Raw genomic sequence first — 21,762 nt, forward strand, 5'->3', positions numbered from 1 at the left:
GGCATTATTATTGACTGCAGTACAGTGGTGCTGTAAGGAGCTTCCTGCCAAGGCTAACACTGGTGGAGAACAACTGACAAGTTAGGAACACTAGAAACCTTAGTGTAGCTATGCTAGTGGTCACTCACCATTTTGGGGGTAGGCCTGGCCTGAGTATTCGATGACACTGGGGCCAGTTTAAGGCTCATGATCCGATGCCTAGAGTACCAGCTTCTAGCCATGTGATTTACATCCAAATCTCCTGGAGTAAGGGATTTTTTTTTTACCTCTTTTTACTTAAAGTATTGTATAGTTAAAACTTGACACACTGACCTGAATATAAAGGATGCAGGAGTATCAGGTATCTGCAGACAATGAAACAATAGCTCTGAGAGGCATGACCTGCCCTGTTCATTTCAGTGGGGTGTGAACGCCACTGTCAACTTGTTAACACTTCCCCAGCAGAAGACTATTAAGGGGGAAAAGGGGCGTGTTGCTTAACTATTCCTTTTATCAAGATTGCTCCTCCATTAAGGTGCAAATGAACATGTCTGAAGCTGGATACAAGTTAAATGAACTCATTTGAGCTAACACCTTTAAGAAACAAAAATCCTGGCATCCTCTGCCATCTCCATTCAGAGCATGGGATGGGGCTGTGCATATGTAACTGGGTGTCTGTACCGTCTGGCATAGGGGTAGCATCCACATCTAGAGAGAATAATGAGTCTGCTCTATTCTACAGTCTTAGCTGAGAGCCCACTGGTTTTTAGCTCATGTGCCTCATGCAGTAAGCTCCAGGGCTACGTCTACACTGGCATGATTTTCCGGAAATGCTTTTAACAGAAAAGTTTTCCGTTAAAAGCATTTTCAGAAAAGCACGTCTAGATTGGCAGGACGCTTTTCCGCAAAAGCACTTTTTGCGGAAAAGCGTCCGTGGCCAATCTAGACGCGCTTTTCCGCAAAAAAGCCCCGATCACCATTTTCGCGATCGGGGCTTTTTTGCGGAAAACAGTACTGTGCTGTCTACACTGGCCCTTTTGCACAAAAGTTTTTCGGAAAAAGACTTTTGCCCGAACGGGAGCAGCATAGTATTTTCGCAAAAGCACTGACAATCTTACATGAGATCGTTGGTGCTTTTGCAGAAATTCAAGCGGCCAGTGTAGACAGCTGGCAAGTTTTTCCGGAAAAAGTGACCAGTCTAGACACAGCCCAGAAGTTTCAATTCTGATCCTGCCAGTGTAAGTGGGGGTTCATCTGGGAAGTCTCTGATGCTGAAAATGCACTTCTGCAGCTAGGGGAAGTATGTAACCCACATACCTCCTGGGTGTGCTGCACTGTCCCATCTAGGGGCACCAAGACCACTTTCAGGGTACGTCTAGACTGCGAGGATCTATCGGAAAAGATATGCATTGAGTCTGGTGTTTAGCGCATGTGGTAAAGCAGTAGTGGGGAACCTATGGCCCTGGCTTGCTTTGATCCGTCTGGTGAGGCTCAGGGTTCCCCCACCCACCCGGGGCCTCAGCTGAGGCTCATGCTCCAGCCACAGGGCCCAATCCAGGCAAGCTGAGGTTGGATCTAGTCTGTAGGCTCTGCCTGGCAGTGGGGAAGCAGCTTTATGGAAGTGCTCCATGCAGGCATCCCCCCACATTGTTCCCATTAGCCAAATCACAGCTGGGGGAGGGGGAGTGCCCTACAGCGCAGAGCTGTGTGGAACTGAGTAGGCTCCTGCACCCCCTTCCAAAGCCCCCCACTCAGACCTCCACCCCTAGCCCACTGCTGCACCCCCTTCCAGACCCACAACTCCACATGCCCACTCCCTACCAGACCCCTCTCACACCCTCCCTCCCACCTATAGCCCCATCCCCCACCTGTACCCTACCTCCTGCCCAAATTCCACATTCCCAGCCCACTCCCCAGAAGCTCCTTCCCATGCGCTGAGCCCCTAATTTTTGGCCCCAGCCTAGAGCCCCATAAAAATGGACTAGCTCCGGTCCCGGTTTTTTTTTATGCATCTCAGTTGGTGGCCAGATCTGAACATTTTTTTCTTCTCTTGGAGACCAGGGCAGTGATGGTTGGTTTGTTTAGTTTTTGCTTCTCACTTTCATATGGCCCCCAACTAATTTTTCTGTGGGTCAGTGACCCCCGACACAAAAAAGGTTCCCATCTCTGCAGTAGAGGCTCATGTTCTAAGTTCCAGAAGGCCCAAGTTCAGTTCCACCTGGCAGTGTTACACAAGGTTTGTTGCCTATCCGGGGATTGTCCTTTGAGGCAGCTGCCCCAGAAAGTCCATAAGGGTACTCAGCCCATACTGCTGTCTATTATGGATGTGAACAGATAGCCAGTTCACAGGTGATGCTTACTGGCTACCAGTTAACCAGTACTCAGGAACGGGCCCCCACCCTCAGCCTGCTATGGGAGGAAGGCTGCTCTAGCCCTGCAGGGGTTGAGAATCTGCCCCTCTCCCCCAGATCTGCCCCTCTCCCCCAGAAATTTCGCGGGGCCCCCCCTTTGACACGGTGCAAGCGCTGTGGCGCCACGGCACATGTGCAGGGCCTCGGGAAGCGCGGGGCCTGGGGCAGCCGCCCCGCTCGCCCTGCCCTAAATCCGCCGCTGGCCACAATAGTAAATCAACCAAAGAATTCTTCCATCAATCTTGTATCTACAGTGGGGCTTTGGGTATAACAACAGCACACAACAGGGCATGACATTTTTCCACAGCCCTGAGCAGTGTTGTTAAGTCATTTCCCCTCTCCAATGCCTTTCTTCCTAGTTTGGTGAAAGGGAGATGCCAATTTATCACACACACTCTGGATGTGGTGCAATTCATCCATATTTTCAAAGTGCTGAGATTTTTTTTTTTTGAGAGAGAGAAAAGCAAAGCACATAGCCCTGATTAATGTCATGGCTCACCCACAAAAATCAGAAGCCACTAGTTCCATTCTCATCCAGAGGGATTGTCACCTCAGGGGTGGGAACTGGGGAGGGGGAAGCTGCCCTGTGCATATTGTATTTGAGGAGCAGAGGATATGTTTCTCTGGGTACATTCCCTGGGCGCCTATCTGGTACCTTTCCCAGCATTCAATTTGTGTAGGGAATGAAAACACAAATTGCAGTTCGGTTGCCAAGCAACTGATTCTACATTCCACGTCTACAGCCCACACGTTACAGTCTAGCTACATCTGCGTCTGCAGACATCAACATGGAGAGAAAGAATGATGACACAGAGCAAGACAATTCCTGTAACACTGAAGGACTGGTGTTGAGCCACAAGAGAGAAAACAGAGACTGAAAAACACCGGAACCATCTCCCTCAAAAACCACCAAGTGCATGTATGAACTGGGGAAAGGAGCACAGGGGTGGGATGCAATGCTTCAACATCTTCACCTTGAACTGAATAATGGGCACTATTGCCAGTTCTTAGTGGTATATTCAAAACCGTTAAAATGAGAAGCTTGAAACTATGATTTGTAAAGGACTTCCTGGTCCCACTTGCAGGCAAAGAGTTTCTGTAGGGAGCAGCTGGGACTTTCAGCTGCATCCTGCAAACAGTCTACAGCCAGCATGCAGCAAGCTGGTGAACACTGAGGTGTGATGGGTGTGAGGTGCCTGTTTTGGAGCCTGCTTGGTCTGGTTTTCTTTGGGTTGTGTGTGTTGGAAGCCTAGATTTGAAGAAATAGTGTTACTTTGTTGACTTCCTGAAAGAGGTCATGTTTCTTATCTGATTTTTGTTTATATCCCACAAATAATACATTCTTGTGTTTTTTTTTAAGTCTAAGCTGTGTAAATCAAGAGACTGCCTAGCTTCCATTAGAAAAACTACGTTTCTAGACCTCAAGGGTGCAGAGAAATCAGAAGCCAACCAAAAAGCACTCAACCATTTACTGTTTTTAAAATTCTGATTTTGGGGGCCCTCCAATCATGATATTTAGACTCTTGCAGTTGGCAATACTCCATGCTTTCTCCTTATCTATGCTGGTGAAGTTATCCCCATTAACCATTTTACATTCCTTCATCCTGAAGGATGAAAAGTTATTATAGTATATCACAGAATTGACACCCCGTTAAAATAAATTCAGTTTATTTTTCCATTCAAATGTAAACATGAGTATATAAAAACAGACAGGGAAAAAAAACGAATAAAACAGATGCCGTGTGCCAAAACAAGTTAAATCCCATTGTAAGTAAAAAGGTTTTTTAAAAAACATAAAAAAGAAAAATATATATACCTAGCAATCTGTGATAGTAAACGCCTATTTACTTTGCATTAAGAACGTAAGCAGGACAAAGTTCTTGTGCAGATAAGATAATATATGAATTTTTCTCTCAGTGTTAACAACAAACACTACATAAACCACCAACACCCACTACTCAAAATAAACAAATATTTAACATGTAATTCATTCATTTTTCACCACTGATGCCATGTATTTACTTTTTTGCACTTGGCCTAGGAAAGTGCAACAAAGCTGGAGGTTGTGCATGACCTTATTAAGTTCCACTGCACTGCAGGGGACAATTACTTTTTTAAAAACCTGTTTTTAATTGACATTTAAGAGACATTTATGAAAACATTTGTATTTATAGCAAGTTAGGGGTTGGGTTTTTTTTAAGTCCCACCTCACTTTCCCTCCCCCACAAAGCTTAAACACTGAGTCTACGAAAAGTTGACAGTGTCCCACTTTATATAAAGAAATAGATAAGTAATCTAATTAGGCTGCAGAAATGTCTCCCCAAAGAGACTGAGGGAATCCCCATTAGCTCAGTCAATTAAAACCAGAATTGGACAAGAAACAGTAGGGTACAATCCTGCACTGGCCCTGGGAGAATGGGAGATAGGATCTAACAGGATTATCCACCAGCTCTAGGAGGATCTAAGTTAAGTGACCTAAGCATCAGGCTTGAAATAACTAGAATATTTTTGTCTGATTGCCACCCTTCATCTGAGAGTGGTCTCATTCCAGGGGTGCTGTGTTTGCCATTTGTGAAGTGCTATGGGATCCTTCAAGTATACCAGGGTTCGCCGAACTGCGGCAAGCCCCGCTCGCCAGCCACGCTGTCCAGCGATCTGCACATGCGCAGATCATTCTGTGCATGCGCAAATCGCTCGAACCTGGCTCTTCCGGGTTGCAATCTACTCGTTACGGGCAAGTAGACTGCATTATTTGTCGAGCCCTGCGTACTACTACTGGAAGAGAAGCAGATGGATACCTGATCAGTTGCTCTCAGAGCGCTAGTGATTTGTGAAGCAATAGCCAGGGACGAGATGGGCCCGGAGCCTGCTGGCAGAGTAGAGCAGGGGAGATGTATTGGGAGAGCAATTAGAATGAGATTTGGGCACATCCTAGATGGAGTGACATGAACAAGGAAGTTAGCCACTTGATAAACACACCAGATAATTTTTTCTTGGATGAGGATATAAATTTAATCCTCTGCATTTCCTTACTCAGTACATTCTCCATCTTTCTTCCTTCTTCCATCCCTCCCTGTCTGCCTCCTTTGTTCCTCTTTCTCAGTCTCCCTTTCATTCCCTCCCTTCTCTCTTTCTCCTAATTACACAATGAATTGAAATTCAAACCTGAGCTCCATTCACCCCCATGCTGGTCCAGATGCTTAGCTGGTGCAAATGGTGATGTCAAAGCTGATTTGCATCAACTGAGGACTGGGCCCAAAATACAGATTCCAGTGTTTGGCAAATATACAGGCTCTAAAAGAGAAGTGACTACAGTTATTTATGATAATTGAAATGTGGGATTTTTAAGACTAGTTGATGGTCAGGGCAGGGCTATCCCCTGTTAATATGTTACCAAGGTTGGCTGGTGGCTAATAGGAGAAAGAAACGAAGAGGGAACATTTCAGGTTGTATAATCAGGATACATTTTTTTAATCAGAAAGGGATGTGGTGATGGGAAGAAGAGGCTTTCCTCAAGGAAAACTCCATGCCTGGGCACATTTCAAACAAGGCCTGGAAATGATCTACAGAGGGGATACTGCAGTAGTAAGGACACTGGGGTATGGAAAGGACTCACAGGTATACTCTCATCTCGAAACATTTACACTTCCCTGCATTAACATGGCTTTCCATACACATACAGGGCCTGTTCCTGGAGCCAGCCAGGGTCAATATGAAGAAAGCCAACTTCAGAGCCATGCAGCACACTTCCTGAGTTACACACAGACAGGTGCCTGTTAAAGAAGAGAAGGGAGAGAGACACTCCTGCACTCTGCAACGTGCCAAGTCCCTTCCAATGGAGTCAGTGGGAGCCTGGGGATTCCATGTCTGAGGACCAGGGCCCGAAAGAACTGAGGCTGGAGAAGAGGAATGGCAGAAACAGTGGGAGAGGGAAGGAAAAAGGAAAGTACAGGTCTAAGAGTTAAAGTTGCTTTGTGTCCCTTGAGGGTACCATGCTGGCTGGTACTGCTGGCGCCCCGCAGAGCCTGGGAAGGACATCGCATTGACAGAGGCATTCTGGAAGTGGTAGCCATCTTCTGTCTCCCTGCTGGCATAATCCATGTTTGCTGGGTAGCCATGATATAAGTTCACCTTTTGCTGGCTGAAGAAGCCCATTGTCTGTTGGGCACTGCAGGCCCCCCCGGGTTTCCCAAAGAACCCCTCCTCCTCAATAGCCATGAAGGGATACAGGCTCTGGCCACTCCCATAGGTGTTACTGCTACTATAGCTCTGATGCACATTGGTCACAGTCTGGATGTTCCTGCTGGCACTAACAGGACAACCCTGGTGGTAACTGGGGTTCATGTCCAGGTAACCTGCCTGATGAAAGCCACTCTGAGAGAGACAGAGAGAAGGTGGTTCAGTACATAGATAAAGCAAACAGTACTGAGGCTCCAATAGCACAAACCAATTATGAACTCTTCTTCATATATTTCCAATGCACAACATATACATTTCCAGTACACTAGGATCTATGCCAGGCATGGGCAATAATTTTTGATGGGGGCCATTTCAAGAATTTGGAAAGTGGTTAGGGGCCCCACTTTTCCATGATATTAATGGAGAGAGTGTGGGGTCTAGGCAGTTTGGATGAAGGGGGAAGAGGGGTCTGGAAAGAGGTTTGGGCTCAGGAGAGGATTCTGGCCTGGGGGAAGGGTGCAGGAAGGAGTGCAGGGTCTGGGAAGGAGCTATGACCAGGGACAGGGGTGCAGAGGTTTAGGCTGTGACCTGGGGCAAGGAGTCAGGGTGTGGGAGGAAGTGGATTGCCAGGTGCAGGCTCTGGCCTGGAGATGCTTACCATAGGCAGCTCCTGGCCAATAGCCCAGGAGACCCTCAGGAAAACTTCCTGCCTTCTGGGGCCATGAGCATCTCTGCATAGCACACCTTCGGGAGGGGAGAGTGTCTCTGTGTGCTGCATGCACCTGCAAGCATGACCCGACAGCTCCCATTGGCTGGTGAGCTGTAAGGATTGTGCTGGAGGGTAGGGGCAGCACATGGAGACCTCTTGCAGACGCACATGGCCCCCATCAGCTGGCTGCTTTCAGTGGTGTGGAGGATGCAGCAGGACATCGGTGGCCCACGATATTGTGATGGGTCGTATCCAAATGTTTGGCAGGCTGTATTTTGCTTATCCCCAATCAATGAACTGCCACAATATAAGTAACAATATCCTGCAGGTGAAAGACTCCCTACCCCATTCCCTGCTCCTCCAGGACCGACTGTATTGCAACTGTCCATATGCCATTCTCTGATCCAAACACGGCCCCCTGACCTGAGACCCAAGAAGCAGAAAGTTCTGTTCTTCTTCCCCAAGATCCAGCCAAACCCCAATGTAGGCTTAAATTACGTGATTCAGTAAACAGAGAATAAATTAATACTGCAATGGAAATAAACACTGAGCAAGTCTGGTTACAGACCCCATGAGAATCCCATATTAACTGGATAGCAAACATGTATATGATAGATATTATAGGTCCCCCTTGGCAACTGCCCATAATGAAACCTCTTCTTACTTGGGATAGGCATGTCCCTTTTTCCATCCACTGTGTTTCCTTCTGGCATCGTTTAAACTTCATCCGTTGGTTTTGAAACCATGTCTTTACCTAGAGGTGAAGAGGATAGGAGATGGGGTATCCCTTTTTAGACAGAGCTCGCAACATACTTTTTAGACAATACACACATTAATTGCTTCCCCCACTATGGACATTTTGGGTTGGAAAATGGGAAGCCGTGGCAATTATATACAATTTAGAATGTGAAGAACACAACTGTGTCCAACTGAAAACAGGAGAATTTAGGGAGGCAAATTAGGACAGTTACCCCACTACACATAACCATGGGATCTTCACGATCAGACTAGTAGAACCTCCACTTCTGTATGAAAGATGGACCAGAGCCCCACACCACTTTCTGCAGTGTTATAGGAAGATGCTCTAACACTAGGGGCGGTATTGACTCACATGGAGAGTACACACCAGGTCGCCCACGCCTTTCTCTGCCCCTGCCATGACGCTGGGGCAATTGGGTCAGCAGTGAACTCCCTCTACAGAACAAAAGAAATGGGACTCCTCATTGCCTGCCCCTTGTTTGCTCTTGAGTGCCAGTGCAAAGTGGATGTCTAACCTTGGGTGAGCAAGAGGAGACTTCTTACTGGGAGCATTTCACAGCCTCCTGCACAGATGTCGCTGAAACAAGAGGCCAGGCAGTGGAGCTCTCCCACTGAATAACTGACCATCTTTGTAAGACCATCTCAAATCAGGGCTGCAGCCCAGGCACCGGGACGCTAATACTCTACAGAGCCAGATCTCAGTGTTCACCTGCTTGTAAGTCAACCCCAGGGCTGAGCCCAGCTCGCGGATCTGCTGGGGGCTGAGGTATTTCTGGCTCTGGAACCGCTGGTGCAGGGTTTGCAGCTGCTCCTGAGAGAAGGCCGTGCGGGTCTTGGCTTTCTTCACCCCTCCTCCGCTCCCCCCGCCGCCCATGCGGATCGCAGGGTGTGGGGATGGGGGCGCGGCGTTGGGGCTGGTGGCCGAATCCGGGGTGTAGCGCAGGAGCGTGCCCGAGCTGGAGGAAGCGGGCGAGAGCTCTGGGGAGAGAGAAAGGAAAGTGGCCGAGGTCAGTCGCTCAGGGATAACTTTCGGGCACGGCCTGATGCCGCTGCCCCGCAGACATGCCCGCTGCACGGGCTGCCGCCCGGCTTGAGAGCGCAGCTACAGGCAACCTCGGCAGGCACCCGCGAACGCAGGATCCTAGAGAACAGAATCGCTCTCTGCTGCCGCCTGGCGGCGCTTCCCGGCACTGCCTGCTCGAGGGCTAAATGGGCCGCCAGCTGCTAAATTCGTATTAGAAATAAACCCTGCGCCAGACATGCCCTAAGTAACAGCCCCACGGATCAATCCAGGGCAGCCTTGAGTGGGGACTGTGGAGAGCAATTCCCTGTTGGCCCCGGCGGCGAAACTGTCTCCTGAGGGCTGGGACCCAAGGAATTGCTCTGATGCAGCTTCCACCCCGGCCCTGGGACAGGCGTCTGGGGAAGAGTGGAGGTGGTGGGAGAAGAATGACCCGAGGGGACCCCGGGTGTCTGCAGGAGCCTTGGGAACCCGTATATGCCAGACAGACACCACCAGGCTGGCTGGTTGCCACCAGCTCCAGTCCCCCCCCCCCCATAGAGAAAAGCCCCCCTGGGGAGACCCCACCCAGGAGTTGCCTGTCTCCAGCGTTGGGAGCCGATCCTGGGGGCTCCCCGCACCCGCCTGCTCCGGCCTTTTTGCCCCCTCCCTGTTTGCCTCTTCCCGGGAAGAGGCTGGTTCGGTCCCCAGCGGAGCCGGTACAGTGGCAGCGCCTCTCTCCCTTCCCGCCTGTGGCTCATCCCCTGCGTGGAACTGGTTCAGCCGTGGCCGGGACCAGCCAGAGGGTGTGGGCAGGATAGGCAGAGTGGCCGCGGCTAGTGGCTTCCCTGCGTGGCCAGACACGCGCTAGCCCTTCGTAAAATGGCCCCCGCCTCCTCGCGCAAAGCCCGGCCAGGTACTAGCGCCTGCGGGACCAGGCCCGGCCGTGAGCTAGCGCCTTCCCATCCACGTGTCCAAAGCGCTGCGGAGACCGGCCCTGGCTGGGGCCGCTCTGTCCCCACACCAGCTTGCTCCGGGAGGGCCGGGTAAGCGCCCACCAAATGCCCCGGACTATTTTGAGTCCATCCTTTATGTCTCCTCTTCCCCCTTAAAAACCAGTGCAGGAGCAGCGGCCTGTTGCCTTGCCTAGGCAAGCTCCCGAGATCAGGCCTCCCATACCCGCCCCCTGCTGAATCGCTTCAGACAGCAATAAATCACCTTCCCAGGGTCTGCTTCAGCCATTCCGAAGCTGACCTACCTGGGTTAGGGAGGGGCTTCTCCTCGGGCTCCGGCACCGCCACATCAGCGTCTGCTGCCTCTTTGTGGGGGGCACTGTCCATCTCGCCCGGGCAGTTCCAGTAGTAGTCTCCATACTTGATTCCAGTTCCTACCCCGGCGGGGTAAGCCTGGTAGGCGGGCATTGCCAGGTGGGCACTCATGAGTGTTTGTGTTTGGGGAACGTTACCCCCAAATAAACCCGGATCTCAGACGTGGAGATGGACAGGGACCGACTATCGGACGAACAGACAAACCCAGATGCCCATAGAGCCAGGATGGGGGCCCATTTATGCCCTTCCTAACTTCGCCTTGATTAGAGAGAATTTGTCAAGGCCATTGTCATGTTAAAAGTCAGTCGATTGGAGGGGAGTGGCTCTGGATTGGGAGGTGGAGCGAAGGGGACGGGGTTGGGGGGAAAGTGAAAAAAATGAGAGCTCAATTTGGGTAGTTTACAAACACGCTTTTCAAAACTTAAATGTAATAATGGATACCCCCAAAGTCTGCTCCCTCCTGCTGGGTCTGAATGTGTACAGCGGTCCTTATGCTTCAGAAAGCCATGATCTGTTACCTAGGCTTGCTAGAGATACAGAGCTGTGTCCATGCACTGGGTGGTTTGGTCACACCGTATTGTATCAATAGCAGGCTAAGTTCTGCGGATGGATAATTTAAAAATCAGCAAGGCAAAGATTTATTTTTCTCTGATGTGTAATGCATTATTAAATAAAGGTGAGGTAGACCATTTAAATGGCCAGCACTCTGCAATTGTACCTGTGCAACAAAAGGCTTGCTCAGATTGGTAGAAAGGCGCCTAAAATTTGGCTATCCCTTAGGCAGAGTGCAAAATATTTTAATACTCAAGGCAGAGCAATTTCCTTCTCACTTTAGCAATAGGCTTGGCACTACTTCCATGTCAGTGTATCCTCCTCCCCCGAAACGTCAGTGGCACAAGTAGGTCTTTTCTCCTCTATATATTGTAGAAGTGGGCTATGCCCACGAAAGCTCATGATACCACCTACATGTTTTGTTAGTCTATAAAGTACTACCTGACCATGTTTTTTTTTCTGTAACCGACTAACTCGGCTATCCCCTGAAGCTCCCTTCCTAATGTACAGCTCCCCCTTTCTCAACTCAGAGTTAACTCAGACTCAAGAGTTTCCCCTGGGGCATGAGAACACATGTGCCTTGCACAGTAGATGTAAAAGCAAAAAGCCTTTGGGGTGTATAATTGCAAACAGAGAAGCATTCAATCTCCCTGAAAATAAATACAACAATAGTTTAGGGCTTTCCTCCTCCGTAGCAGTTAATTTAAGTATTTGAATTGTGGGGAGATGAGTTGAAAGCAGAGCAGGTTTGCTCATTTGATGCTATTTGTTTGGGTATTATCAAAATCCCCAGAACTGGATTTATAGGGAGGCAGCACCTGTAGATACTTCTTACTCCTGGTGCCTGACGTTTCTCTCTTCCTTTTTCTTTCCCTTTTAAAACTCTTCCCTAATTTTTTCTCTTGAAAGCATTGGTTTACTATGGCCTCTCTTTCTTCCCTTTCTCTCCCCTCCTCCACCTGAGCTCAACAACAGAAACCTCTTAAAAAGACACATTTTCCAAAAGCCTTGGAAGAGCGCACAGAAGTGCATTCCTCACACAAGCGTCAAATAAAGCTTATTTCGGGAGACGGGGGCTTAGCTTTCGACTTTAAGACTCTTGATTTTATTTTGGGGCGGGAGGAGGCATTCCTTTACAAAAATGAAAAATAAATAGGGGGAGACAGTGCCTCTTCCGCCATCTGTGCATTCAGCGCTGTACAAATCAGATGGGGGAGCAGCCTGGGGGAGTTTCTCCGCAGCACATCCACTTGGAACTCGGAGGGGGAGGGGAGTCCAGAGGCTGGCTCTGAAAGGAAAGGCACACCTGGAAAACAGGTACAGGAAACAGTAAGTTGATGCAGAAGAACCGCAGGCGTGAGGTGCCTGATCCTGAGCCATGGAAGTCAACAAACTTTGCCAAATTGTCTTTGACTTCGGAGCAAGGGGGGGGGCAGGATCAGGCCCCAAATGTTTGGGTTCATGGAATTTTTTCCATAGTAGCCCTTCTCCCTGCAAAACAATCTAGAGAAAGGCAATAGCCTCGCCCGCCAGTGGACTCAGGCAGAGGGGGAACGAGGCACAGCAGGCACGAGACACCCCCTCCCGAAAGAATGCAAAGGTAGGGGGGAGGGAATCCCTCCTGGCACCAGACACACATGCAGAAACCCCCAGCGCGAGCCCGTGCGAATTTGAGCCAGGGTAGCGCGGCAGCCCATTCACTTGCAAACGAAGGCCGCTGGGAGGCATGTTCGAATCCTCCACCCCAAGGGGCGCTTGCAGAGGCGGCTTCCCGCAGCTGGGCGCTAGCCGTGTCGCAATGGCTGCGGAGACTTCACACGTCATGTAAACAGGCGGCGGGAGCGTTTGCTGTGCTGGCCGCAGAACTAGCCCATTTGGACGAGCTCTTAATTAATGGGGAGGGGGGACTTGTTGGGAACGTGGGTGGCCGGGCTGTGTCCTAGGCATCCAGGGGAAAGCTAACCGGGCTAAAGGGATGCATGAAATATAGAAACAGCACAAACCAGTGGCTGGGTCACCATGCCCGATCAATTCCCCATCAGGCATTCTTCACATTCCTAATTTAAATAAATAAAACGATCAGTGGGAGTTGATCTTAACTTTGCTTAATGTCAGTGGCAAAACTACTGCCTCGCACAGCTCCAGCATAAGCACCGTGTATTGCAACATTATCATAGCATGGACTTTCTTAAAAAATAAGGCCCTGCAAAGAATTATACAAACGCTTAACTTTTAGGGTATGTATGTGGATAGCACCAGGAAAATCTGATGTCATGTTTATTCAGGGTTGGGTTCTCAGGGTTTAATTAATAAACAAAGAAAATATTATTTATTATCATTATTATTTTAATTGACAAAACTGATCTATGGTGTCAATAAAAATTAGACATAAATGGACCCCTGTTGTTACAGTCACATGCATGTATGTCTTTGAAAAGTACACTACCCAAATGTTAATTTTCATGCTATTATAATAATAATCCCTACCTCTGCACATTGCTTTTCACTGGCACTTAGAATCATAGAATAATAGGACTGGAAGGGACCTCAAGAGGTCATCGAGTCCAGCCCCCCACCCTCAAGGCAGGACCAAGCTCCATCTACACCATCCCTGACAGATGTCTATCTAACCTGTTCTTAAATATCTCCAGAGAGGGAGATTCCACCACCTCCCTTGGCAATTTATTCCAATATTTGACCACCCTGACAGTTAGGAATTTTTTCCTAATGTCCAATCTAAACCTCCCCTGCTGCACTTTAAGCCCATTACTCCTTGTCCTGTCCTCAGAAACCAAGAGGAACAAATTTTCTCCTTCCTCCTTGTGACACCCTTTTAGATATTTGAAAACCGCTATCATGTCCCCCCTTAATCTTCTTTTTTCCAAACTAAACAAGCCCAGTTCATGAAGCCTGGCTTCATAGGTCATGTTCTCTAGACCTTTAATCATTCTTGTCGCTCTTCTCTGTACCCTTCTCTTCTCTGTACATCTCCAAGGCTACGTCTAGACTATAAGACTCTTTCGAAAGCGAGCATTTAGACTGCAACCACTTCTTTCAAAAAAGCAAGCCGCTTTTTCAAAAGAGAGCACCCAGGCAGTCTGGATGCACTCTTTCTAAAAAGCACAGTTTGCATTAAAGAACGCCTTTTTTTGAAAGAATACCTTTTTTTTGGAAGGTGTTCTTCCTTGTAAAATGAGGTTTACTGCGGTCGAAAACACTGCCACATTCTTTCAATTTAATTTAGAAAGAATGCAGTGGTAGTCTAGACTCAGGGGAAGTTTTTTTTTAAAAGCCCACTTTTTGGAAAAAACCCTGTAGTCTAGACACAAGCTAAGTGTGGTAGAGAGAAAGGAGAAAGATTTGTTTTCTAATGAGATTTAGAAAAGAAACAAAGTGTTAAATTCAGCCTGGAGCAAACAGTTCCCACTGCCATTGCCCGGAGCCGAGCGAGGTTTTGAGCAGTGGTAGAAATAGGGGGATGATGGGTCATTGACAAGCCACCTTGAGTTATACCCATTGGCTTGAAAAGGCACCACACATACACCTAGAAGCCATGGTGGTGAGAGGGCAGGGGTGGGGGAAGGATCACCTCTGAGGGAGGTAGATTAACCCAAGAGCGTCTACACAGAAGTGCTACGCAACTGTAAAATTTCAAGGGCAGACAACCTTAAGCCATCACCCACTGTTTGAAGTTCCTAAGCAGGGGATTGCACCTTGCCAGTGGTAGGCCCCGGTAAGTGAAAATTAGCACTGGATGAATAACCAATTTTTTAGTGTGGCAACTGACTTGAAAAATTAGAAGTCAAAAGTTTCAGCTCAAACCAAAACAATGTTTATTTAATTGCTCAATGAAATAAAAGCTGAACATTTTATTTAGGGTTGCCCTAAAATGAAAGGTTTTTCCCCTCACTTTCAAGATTTAAAAAATATTGTTAATGACCTTATTTATTATATTATATTATATTATATTATATTATATTATATTATATTATATTATATTATATTATATTATATTATATTATATAATAAAAATTGAGGGAAATGCCAAAGCAAAAGGTATTTGTGAAATGAAAAGTCAAAACATTTCCTTCTGGAAATGCTGAAATGAGTGACTTAATCTTTCAAAAAAAATTCTACAAACAAAACCCCCAAAACTTAAAAACAGCCAAAAGTATTTGCTGAAGTCTATCTGAATCCATAAATAGTTTCAGTTCCCCTGAATCTGCATTTTTTTTAGTGAAAAAATTATTTGCATGACAAAATCACTCAGCTCAAGTGGAAATCTCTCCCTCCAACTGTGGAAATCCATTTGGAGTCCATCTGGCCTCCCTTTCTAAAAGCATCTTAAATATGTTTTTATTTTGGCTCCATGGTGTTTTCAGGACATCATTTGGGCCCAGATCCATCACTAGAGATAGGTGTAAGTTTAAAATTTCAGACCTGGAGTTGGACTCTCTCTTACTCATGCATACAATTAAATAGCTCTGCAGCTTTAATTCACAGTATTATATTATTATTATATCCAAGTCAAGGGGCTGCGTATACATTATAAATATACTCAGGTCACAGTTAGGAGCTGTGTAAATTAGGAAAGTGATGCTTACTGGTTCTGGCTAGACTAACATGGCTACATCTCTATAACTAATGAGAGCTGAAACTGGCTGCTCCAGCCCATCTGTGGCAGGCGGGGGGTGGGGAGAGTGGTAGGGGACTGGCGGAGAGGCTGCTTCAGCCCAGCCAGGCTGGAGTGGCCCCCTGTCCGCTTCCCTTTAATCGATTAATTTGTTAAACATCACATTTAACTGATTAACCAATTAAATGGGATTTTACATCCCTAATGTTAAATAGGATCTAGCTCTGCTCCAGTATCCACATGCCTTGAGTCTGTGTCCTGGCTTTATCCCAGGGTGTATCTCGACTACAGGTTTTTTTTAAAAAAAAGTGGCCTATTTTCAAAAAAACTGTTCCTGCGTCTAGACTGCTCCTGCATTCTGTTGACAGTAAATCAAAAGAACGCAGCGGTTTTGTCGACAGTGGTAAACCTCGTTTTACGAGAAATAATGCCTTTTTCAACAGAGATCTGTCGAAAAAAGGTGTGTGTGGACGCTGGGAGCCAGTTCTTTTGGGAAAAAAAGGCCTCCAGGAAGAAGCCCTGGTAGACAGTCCAGCCTTTACATGTTGAGCACTTATGTGGTTCCTGGCCACAGCCTCTTAAAGGCACAGGCACCCAGACACTATTTGATCTGAGGAAGTGGGTCTGGCCCACGAAAGCTCATCACCTAATAAACCATCTTGTTAGTCTTTAAAGTGCTACATAGCCCTGTATTTTGTTGCACCCACACAGGCATTGCTGTCAGGAAGCCAGCCAGAGCATCCGAGCCAGCCGTGCTAGCCATGTCCTAGCCTCAAGGGCCCCCAGGACAGTAAGGAGAACCCACCCAGGGGCACCAAAAGGCAGGCACCAGCCTGGTCTGGCCCAGAAATTAAAAACCTCCTGGAGCTCTGGTCCCAGGAAGAGGCCCTGCAGTCGCACCGCAGGAATGCAGACATATATGGGTGCATGGCCCAGGGACTGGCCAAGAAAGGGCATCACCCCCGCACCATGGCACCAGTGAGGGCCAAGGTGAAAGAGCTGTGGCAGGGATATGCCAAGGCCCGAGACCAGAGCTCCCACTCCGGGGCAGCCCCACAGAGTTACCCTTACTACCAGGAGTTGGAGCAGATCCTGGGCGGTGGGGAAGCCCAGACTCCACTGAGTGTGGTGGAGTCCGGGTTACCCCACTGCATCGTGGACCGACCCCTGAGGGAGGACAACCAGGCAGGAGATGCGGGAGAGCAGCACCCGGAGGAGGAGGAAGAGGAGGCAGCAGGGACCCTCTCCCAGGAGCCGGTCTCCAGACCCCAGAGGCCTCCCAGGCATCCATGGATATCGGGGAGGAATCACCAGGTGAGTGCTTTGAGAGGTCACCACACACGGCGGGTTGGCAGTGCGGGGAGTCATCTAGTCCCATTGCCACTGTGGGGCCCCTCTGATGCTGTCAGGCCACTGCCCAACTCACATGTGGTGTCACATGTAACACCCCTGAGTCTCCTGTCCAAAGGAGAGCCCCTGACAGCCACGGCATGCCCTCGGGGACAGCAGGGGTGCACACAGACAGTGATTGTCTCCTCTTTTCCTCCACAGCTGGACCCTCTACCCAACAGGGGAGCACCACACCCACCCCACTACCATCCCTGACCCGTGGCACCCGCAGGCACTGGAGGGTCTACACGGACCTGCTGAAGGAGCACGTAGTATCCCTGCAGGACCTCAACAGAACCCTTCAGCAGAGGACGGAGGCAGAGGCCGAGTGGCTCAACAGGCTGCTGGATGAGCTGGTCCATCAGCGCAGTTCAATCTGTGCCACTATGCAGGAGGCCCTAGCCTTGCCTGCCCCTGTCACAGGCACCACTTCTCCTACAAGCCAGGCCCCATCTCCCCCAGCCCTCCCTTCCCCCCCAGCCCCTCCTACTCCTGAGCCCTCACAGGCCCAACAACTGCCCCCCCCCACCGCATCCTGCCCAGGCCAGGACTGGCTCTTGCTCCACCTGAGCCCAAGGCCGTGGCGGTGCCAGGATGCAGGAAGGTGGCAGGACCCTGCGATCAGGGAAGCAGAGGCCTACTTGAGCCCTCTCCCCACTCCAGGTTTTCATCCTCTCCTCCCTCCTCCATGTTTTCAATCCCCTACCACCCCAGTTAAAGGACATTTCAGTTATATAACAAAATCTTTATTTTTGAGTGACAGATTTACTTTGTTTATAAACAGTTGAACAGTAACAAGAAAAAGGTGGTTTATACACGGTTAGCACATTTTCTGTACTGCTAGTGTTTCTAATAAAAATCAGTGTGTGTGTACAAAGAAAACCGGGTGTGTAGGTATTCTTTATGGGAAGAGGGTGAGGGTAGTGGAGGAACAGGTAGGGGTGGGCCAGGCCAAACGCCCATGGGGGAGGCCCTGGGGAGGGTCAGTGGGCTCCTTCTGAGAATCTCTCCCTCAGAGCCTCTTGATTTGGCCACCAGACTAGTGAGCCTGGCGGATGGCAGCCGTCCAGGGCTGCTCAAATGGCCATCAGCACCTGTCCCCCACCCGAGCAGGGAGGCCTCCCCTTTCCTCTCCACCAGGTTATGGAGGGTGCAACATGCAGCCACCACCTCCAGGATGTGGCATTTGCCCATCTCCAGGTGTGCGAGGAGGCAACGGAACCTCCCTTTCAGATGGCTGAAAGCGCATTCCTCCTGGATGTGAGCCTGGCCAAGATGCATGTTGAAAAGCTCTTTGCTCACATCCAGGTGGCTGGTGTAGGGCTTCATAAGCCATGACATCAGGGGTAGGCCACGTCAGCCACTATGCACACTGGCATCTGCACGTCCCTGAGCGTGAGGTGCCATTTAGGGAAAAATGTTCCTGCCTGCAACTTGTGGTACAGGTAGGAGTTGCGGAATATGCAGGCATCATGTGCCCGCCCCAGCCACCCGACACAAATGTCCATAAAATGTCTCCGGTGGTCGACCAGGGCCTGCAACACCATGGAATAGTAGCCCTTCCTGTTTATAAATTGGGCTGCTCAGTGGGGCGGTGTGTGGATTGGGATGTGTGTCCCATCGAAGGCTCCTCTGCAGTTTGGGAATCCAAGGGTGGCAAACCCGGTGACAATGTTGTCCAGGTCCCCGAGACAGTCGAGCTTCTTCAGCAGCTCCACATTGATGGCCCTCACCACCTGCAGCAAGAGACAAATAGACAGACAGAAACCAGGGAGTTAGACAGGTTACCTAAGCGCTTGGGAGGAGAACCCTCCCGTCCCCCAATCCACCCCTCCCCTTGTCAGGATGCCCCCCGCCCACACATCAGCGCAGGGTTGGCCAAGGACCGGGCTCCAAGTGCCACTCCATCCCTCACTCCCTCTTGCCCCTGGATAATCCTTACAAAATAGGGAGCTAAAAAGTTGACGTTAATAAATTCAACCTTGTCTCAGAGTGTAGATATGGTCTTAAGTTGCAATATGCCCAGGAACAAAGACTGACATATGTTCTCTCAGGAAGATGGTACCATCTTGTAACAGGGACTTTATAGCATAGAGCAGTGGTTCTCAAACTTTTTGACCCATGGACCACCTGGCTCAATGAAAATCTTTCCACGGATCACCAGTTGCTAATGGAAACTTACCATTAATTACATAATTATGCCCAAGCCATTTTGCTAGTGCTGCAGCTAGGAGGAACAGTTAAATTTAAATTATTAAACAAATTAAGCATTTTAAAGTTCTCTTAGTTCATCACACTTCACTTTAAATAATTTAAATAAAGTAAAATATTAATTTATGTCCAACACGAAAGGCTTCAATGTTTCCTTTATTTATGGCAGGGGTAAGAATGTTACATTTAGATTAATCAATATAATTTGCATTGACTATTTGATTAGTTGATAAGGGCACCTTCTCCTTTGAAATGTAGCAAGAGCCCTGCCCCTCATGCTACGTTTCAATGTTGGAAGTGCCATGGGGAGCATGGCCAGTGGTGGCCTGCTGGTTCCACACTCCCTGCTCAGACTGCGTTAGCTTGTCCAGTTGCGAGCCGTAGCTCTCGGCCGCCAGCTCAAAGTCGCCTCCTCAGCCATCTGCAGCATCTCAGCGTGGGGCCCCGCACCTGGCTCCATGCTGCTGCCCACTCTGCTTGCCAAGCCGCCCTGCCCCCTCCATCTCCCCAGCCTCGTGTGCCCTCCGAGCAGCAAGCCAGAGCTAGTGCTAGAGCCTTGTGGCCTGTGTAGCTGCAAGACTGCAGCAACAGTTTCGGCTTCTGGCTCAGAGGTACGTGGAGCGGGGAGGTGAAGAAAGCCCAGACCCAGCTCACAGAGAGAGGCAGATCAAACTTGAGGCTCCAGCAGCAGCACGGTCTCAACCGCTGTGTGGGGAAGCAGGGGGGACGACCACCTGGGAGGTGGCTGCGGATCACTAGTGGTCCACAGACCACACTTTGAGAACCACTGATACAGAGACACCATACAAAGCCAAGCCTGTATGTACAAATTTCCAGGGGAGGGGGCACTTTTTTTGTAAATGTGGGCTGCAAGGGTGTAAATGCACCCCCATGGTTCCCCAAGCAAGCGGGAGAAAAAGCCCCAGCCTTCCCTGGCCAGCTGGAGCACGGGGGAGGGAGGATTGGGCAACGCCCTGCTCATTCCTTCCCCTGGTTGGCCAGAGCATGTCTACTTGGGGTACCATGGGGGTGCTTTCAGACCCTTTGCAGCCCCCTTACGTACGAGCCTGAAGCAGTTGTCTGACTCTAGCACAGAGGGCTGTGTTTTTCTAACATGTATCACAGATAAAAAAATAGCCCCTTTTCTACACTGCTCCTAAATTCAGTTATGAGCTACTATTGTTGTTGCTCTTAGGACTTTGCCTGGAGTGTGAACTGCACCCTGTCAGTCAGAGCAGAAGTCATTCCTTTGGTTTTGTTTGATTTTTCCATAGATAGAAAGGAATGCCCCACCTTGTTGAGCTGCGGGCAGAGAATATTATAGTTTGGAGGTCAGCGAACTCAAGCCAGCCAGAGCCGTGGAGAGCCCCAAAATGGGAGTGAGTGAGGAGTGTCTGACAGGCTCCTCAGAACATGGACTTTATCCATGTACTTATTGTGCTTCTGGGCAAGCATAAAAAAGAGGTACAAAATGAGGCACAAAATAATGTAAAATTAAACCAAATACAAATGAAAAGACAAGACAAGCATTTCCTAGGCTGTGGAGAGCAAACCATACAATCAAGGTTGGAACTTCTTAAATTTAAATTAAAAAAAAAATCTCAACCCTACTTTGCAGCCTGGCCTCCCACTATTCCGGCCCTGGGCTCCCCTCCGTCCTGCCCTGTAGCTCTGGGCTCCCCTCACAAACCTGCCAGTGCCCCTCAGCCCTGCCCTGCAGCCCCCTGCTATTCCAGCCCTGGGATCCCCTCACAGCCCCGCCAGTGCCCCTCAGTCCTGCCCTGCAGTTCCCTGCTATTCCAGTGCCGGGCTCCCGTCACATAACTGTACTCAGTGGTAACCCAAGATTCCCCAGTGCTCGATTCTTCTTAATCCACCTCCCACCCCCTGGCTAAAATATCCCAAGATGAGCAGCAAAGAGTTTGTGGATGGAAGACAGGCTTGAAAGAGTAATAAAAAGTTAGCCTCAGAGGGGTAGCTGAGTTAGTCTGTAACAGGAAAAACTTAAAAAACAACAAATAGTCTGGTAGCACCTTAAAGACTAACAAAACATGTAGATGGCATCATGAGCTTTCATGGACACAACCCACTTCTTCAGAGGACACTTAAAAATTAGCCTGTCATTCTTTTTATAATCTTATTTTCCTTTCTCTGACTCCTTGGGGAAGCAGGTCAGAGAAAGGACAAAGCTCTCTCCCTCTATTAACATAGGCTTCTGATCACCTGAGAATTACAGGATAATTGTAGCCCTTTGTTAACAGTGGAGATGCAGTCTCAGGCCTAAGCTGTCACTGGCAGGTAATGAGTGTGAAAATATGCAGGCAGGAAAGCAAATGGACAAACCCCAGGGTCAAGAGTTTGCGGGGTCTGTTCTTTCATTATCATCCACACTGACAAAGTGGTTTAATTCCACATTTCCTAATAGACTGGATAGACTGGAATAGCGAGCCCAAAGGAAGGCATGGACATAGTGTTATTTGGAACTAGGACTGAACAAAGTCCTGTAGAATGAAATGTCAGGACGGTCTTACACCAACTGTGGGCAGAGGGGCAAGATATAACCTGGAGGTCCTTGGGTACACTGTGGATTTCCTGAATTTTCCCCACCTTTT

At 48.9% G+C, this 21,762-nt stretch overlaps 1 protein-coding gene and 1 long non-coding RNA gene across 2 annotated transcripts; one reads left to right on the forward strand and one right to left on the reverse strand.

Annotated features, from left to right (window-relative positions):
• Positions 1–4,057: 4,057 nt before the first annotated feature.
• Positions 4,058–10,589, reverse strand: LOC102449287 (homeobox protein NANOG). The gene is made up of 4 exons (XM_006119928.4): positions 10,296–10,589; positions 8,747–9,015; positions 7,943–8,032; positions 4,058–6,764 (listed from the first exon to the last, which is right to left on the reverse strand). Exons 1-4 carry the CDS (start codon positions 10,474–10,476, stop codon positions 6,345–6,347), a joined length of 960 nt encoding a protein of 319 aa, XP_006119990.1. The 5' UTR covers positions 10,477–10,589; the 3' UTR covers positions 4,058–6,344.
• A 1,501-nt stretch (positions 10,590–12,090) lies between these two features.
• Positions 12,091–18,467, forward strand: LOC142826752 (uncharacterized). Its single transcript, XR_012900986.1, has 3 exons — positions 12,091–12,234; positions 16,262–16,864; positions 17,102–18,467. It is a non-coding gene; the product is annotated as an uncharacterized LOC142826752 (long non-coding RNA).
• The last annotated feature ends 3,295 nt before the right edge of the window (positions 18,468–21,762 follow it).

Source organism: Pelodiscus sinensis, chromosome 1, assembly GCF_049634645.1.
Source record: "Pelodiscus sinensis isolate JC-2024 chromosome 1, ASM4963464v1, whole genome shotgun sequence".
NCBI classification, from domain to species: Eukaryota; Metazoa; Chordata; order Testudines; family Trionychidae; genus Pelodiscus; species Pelodiscus sinensis.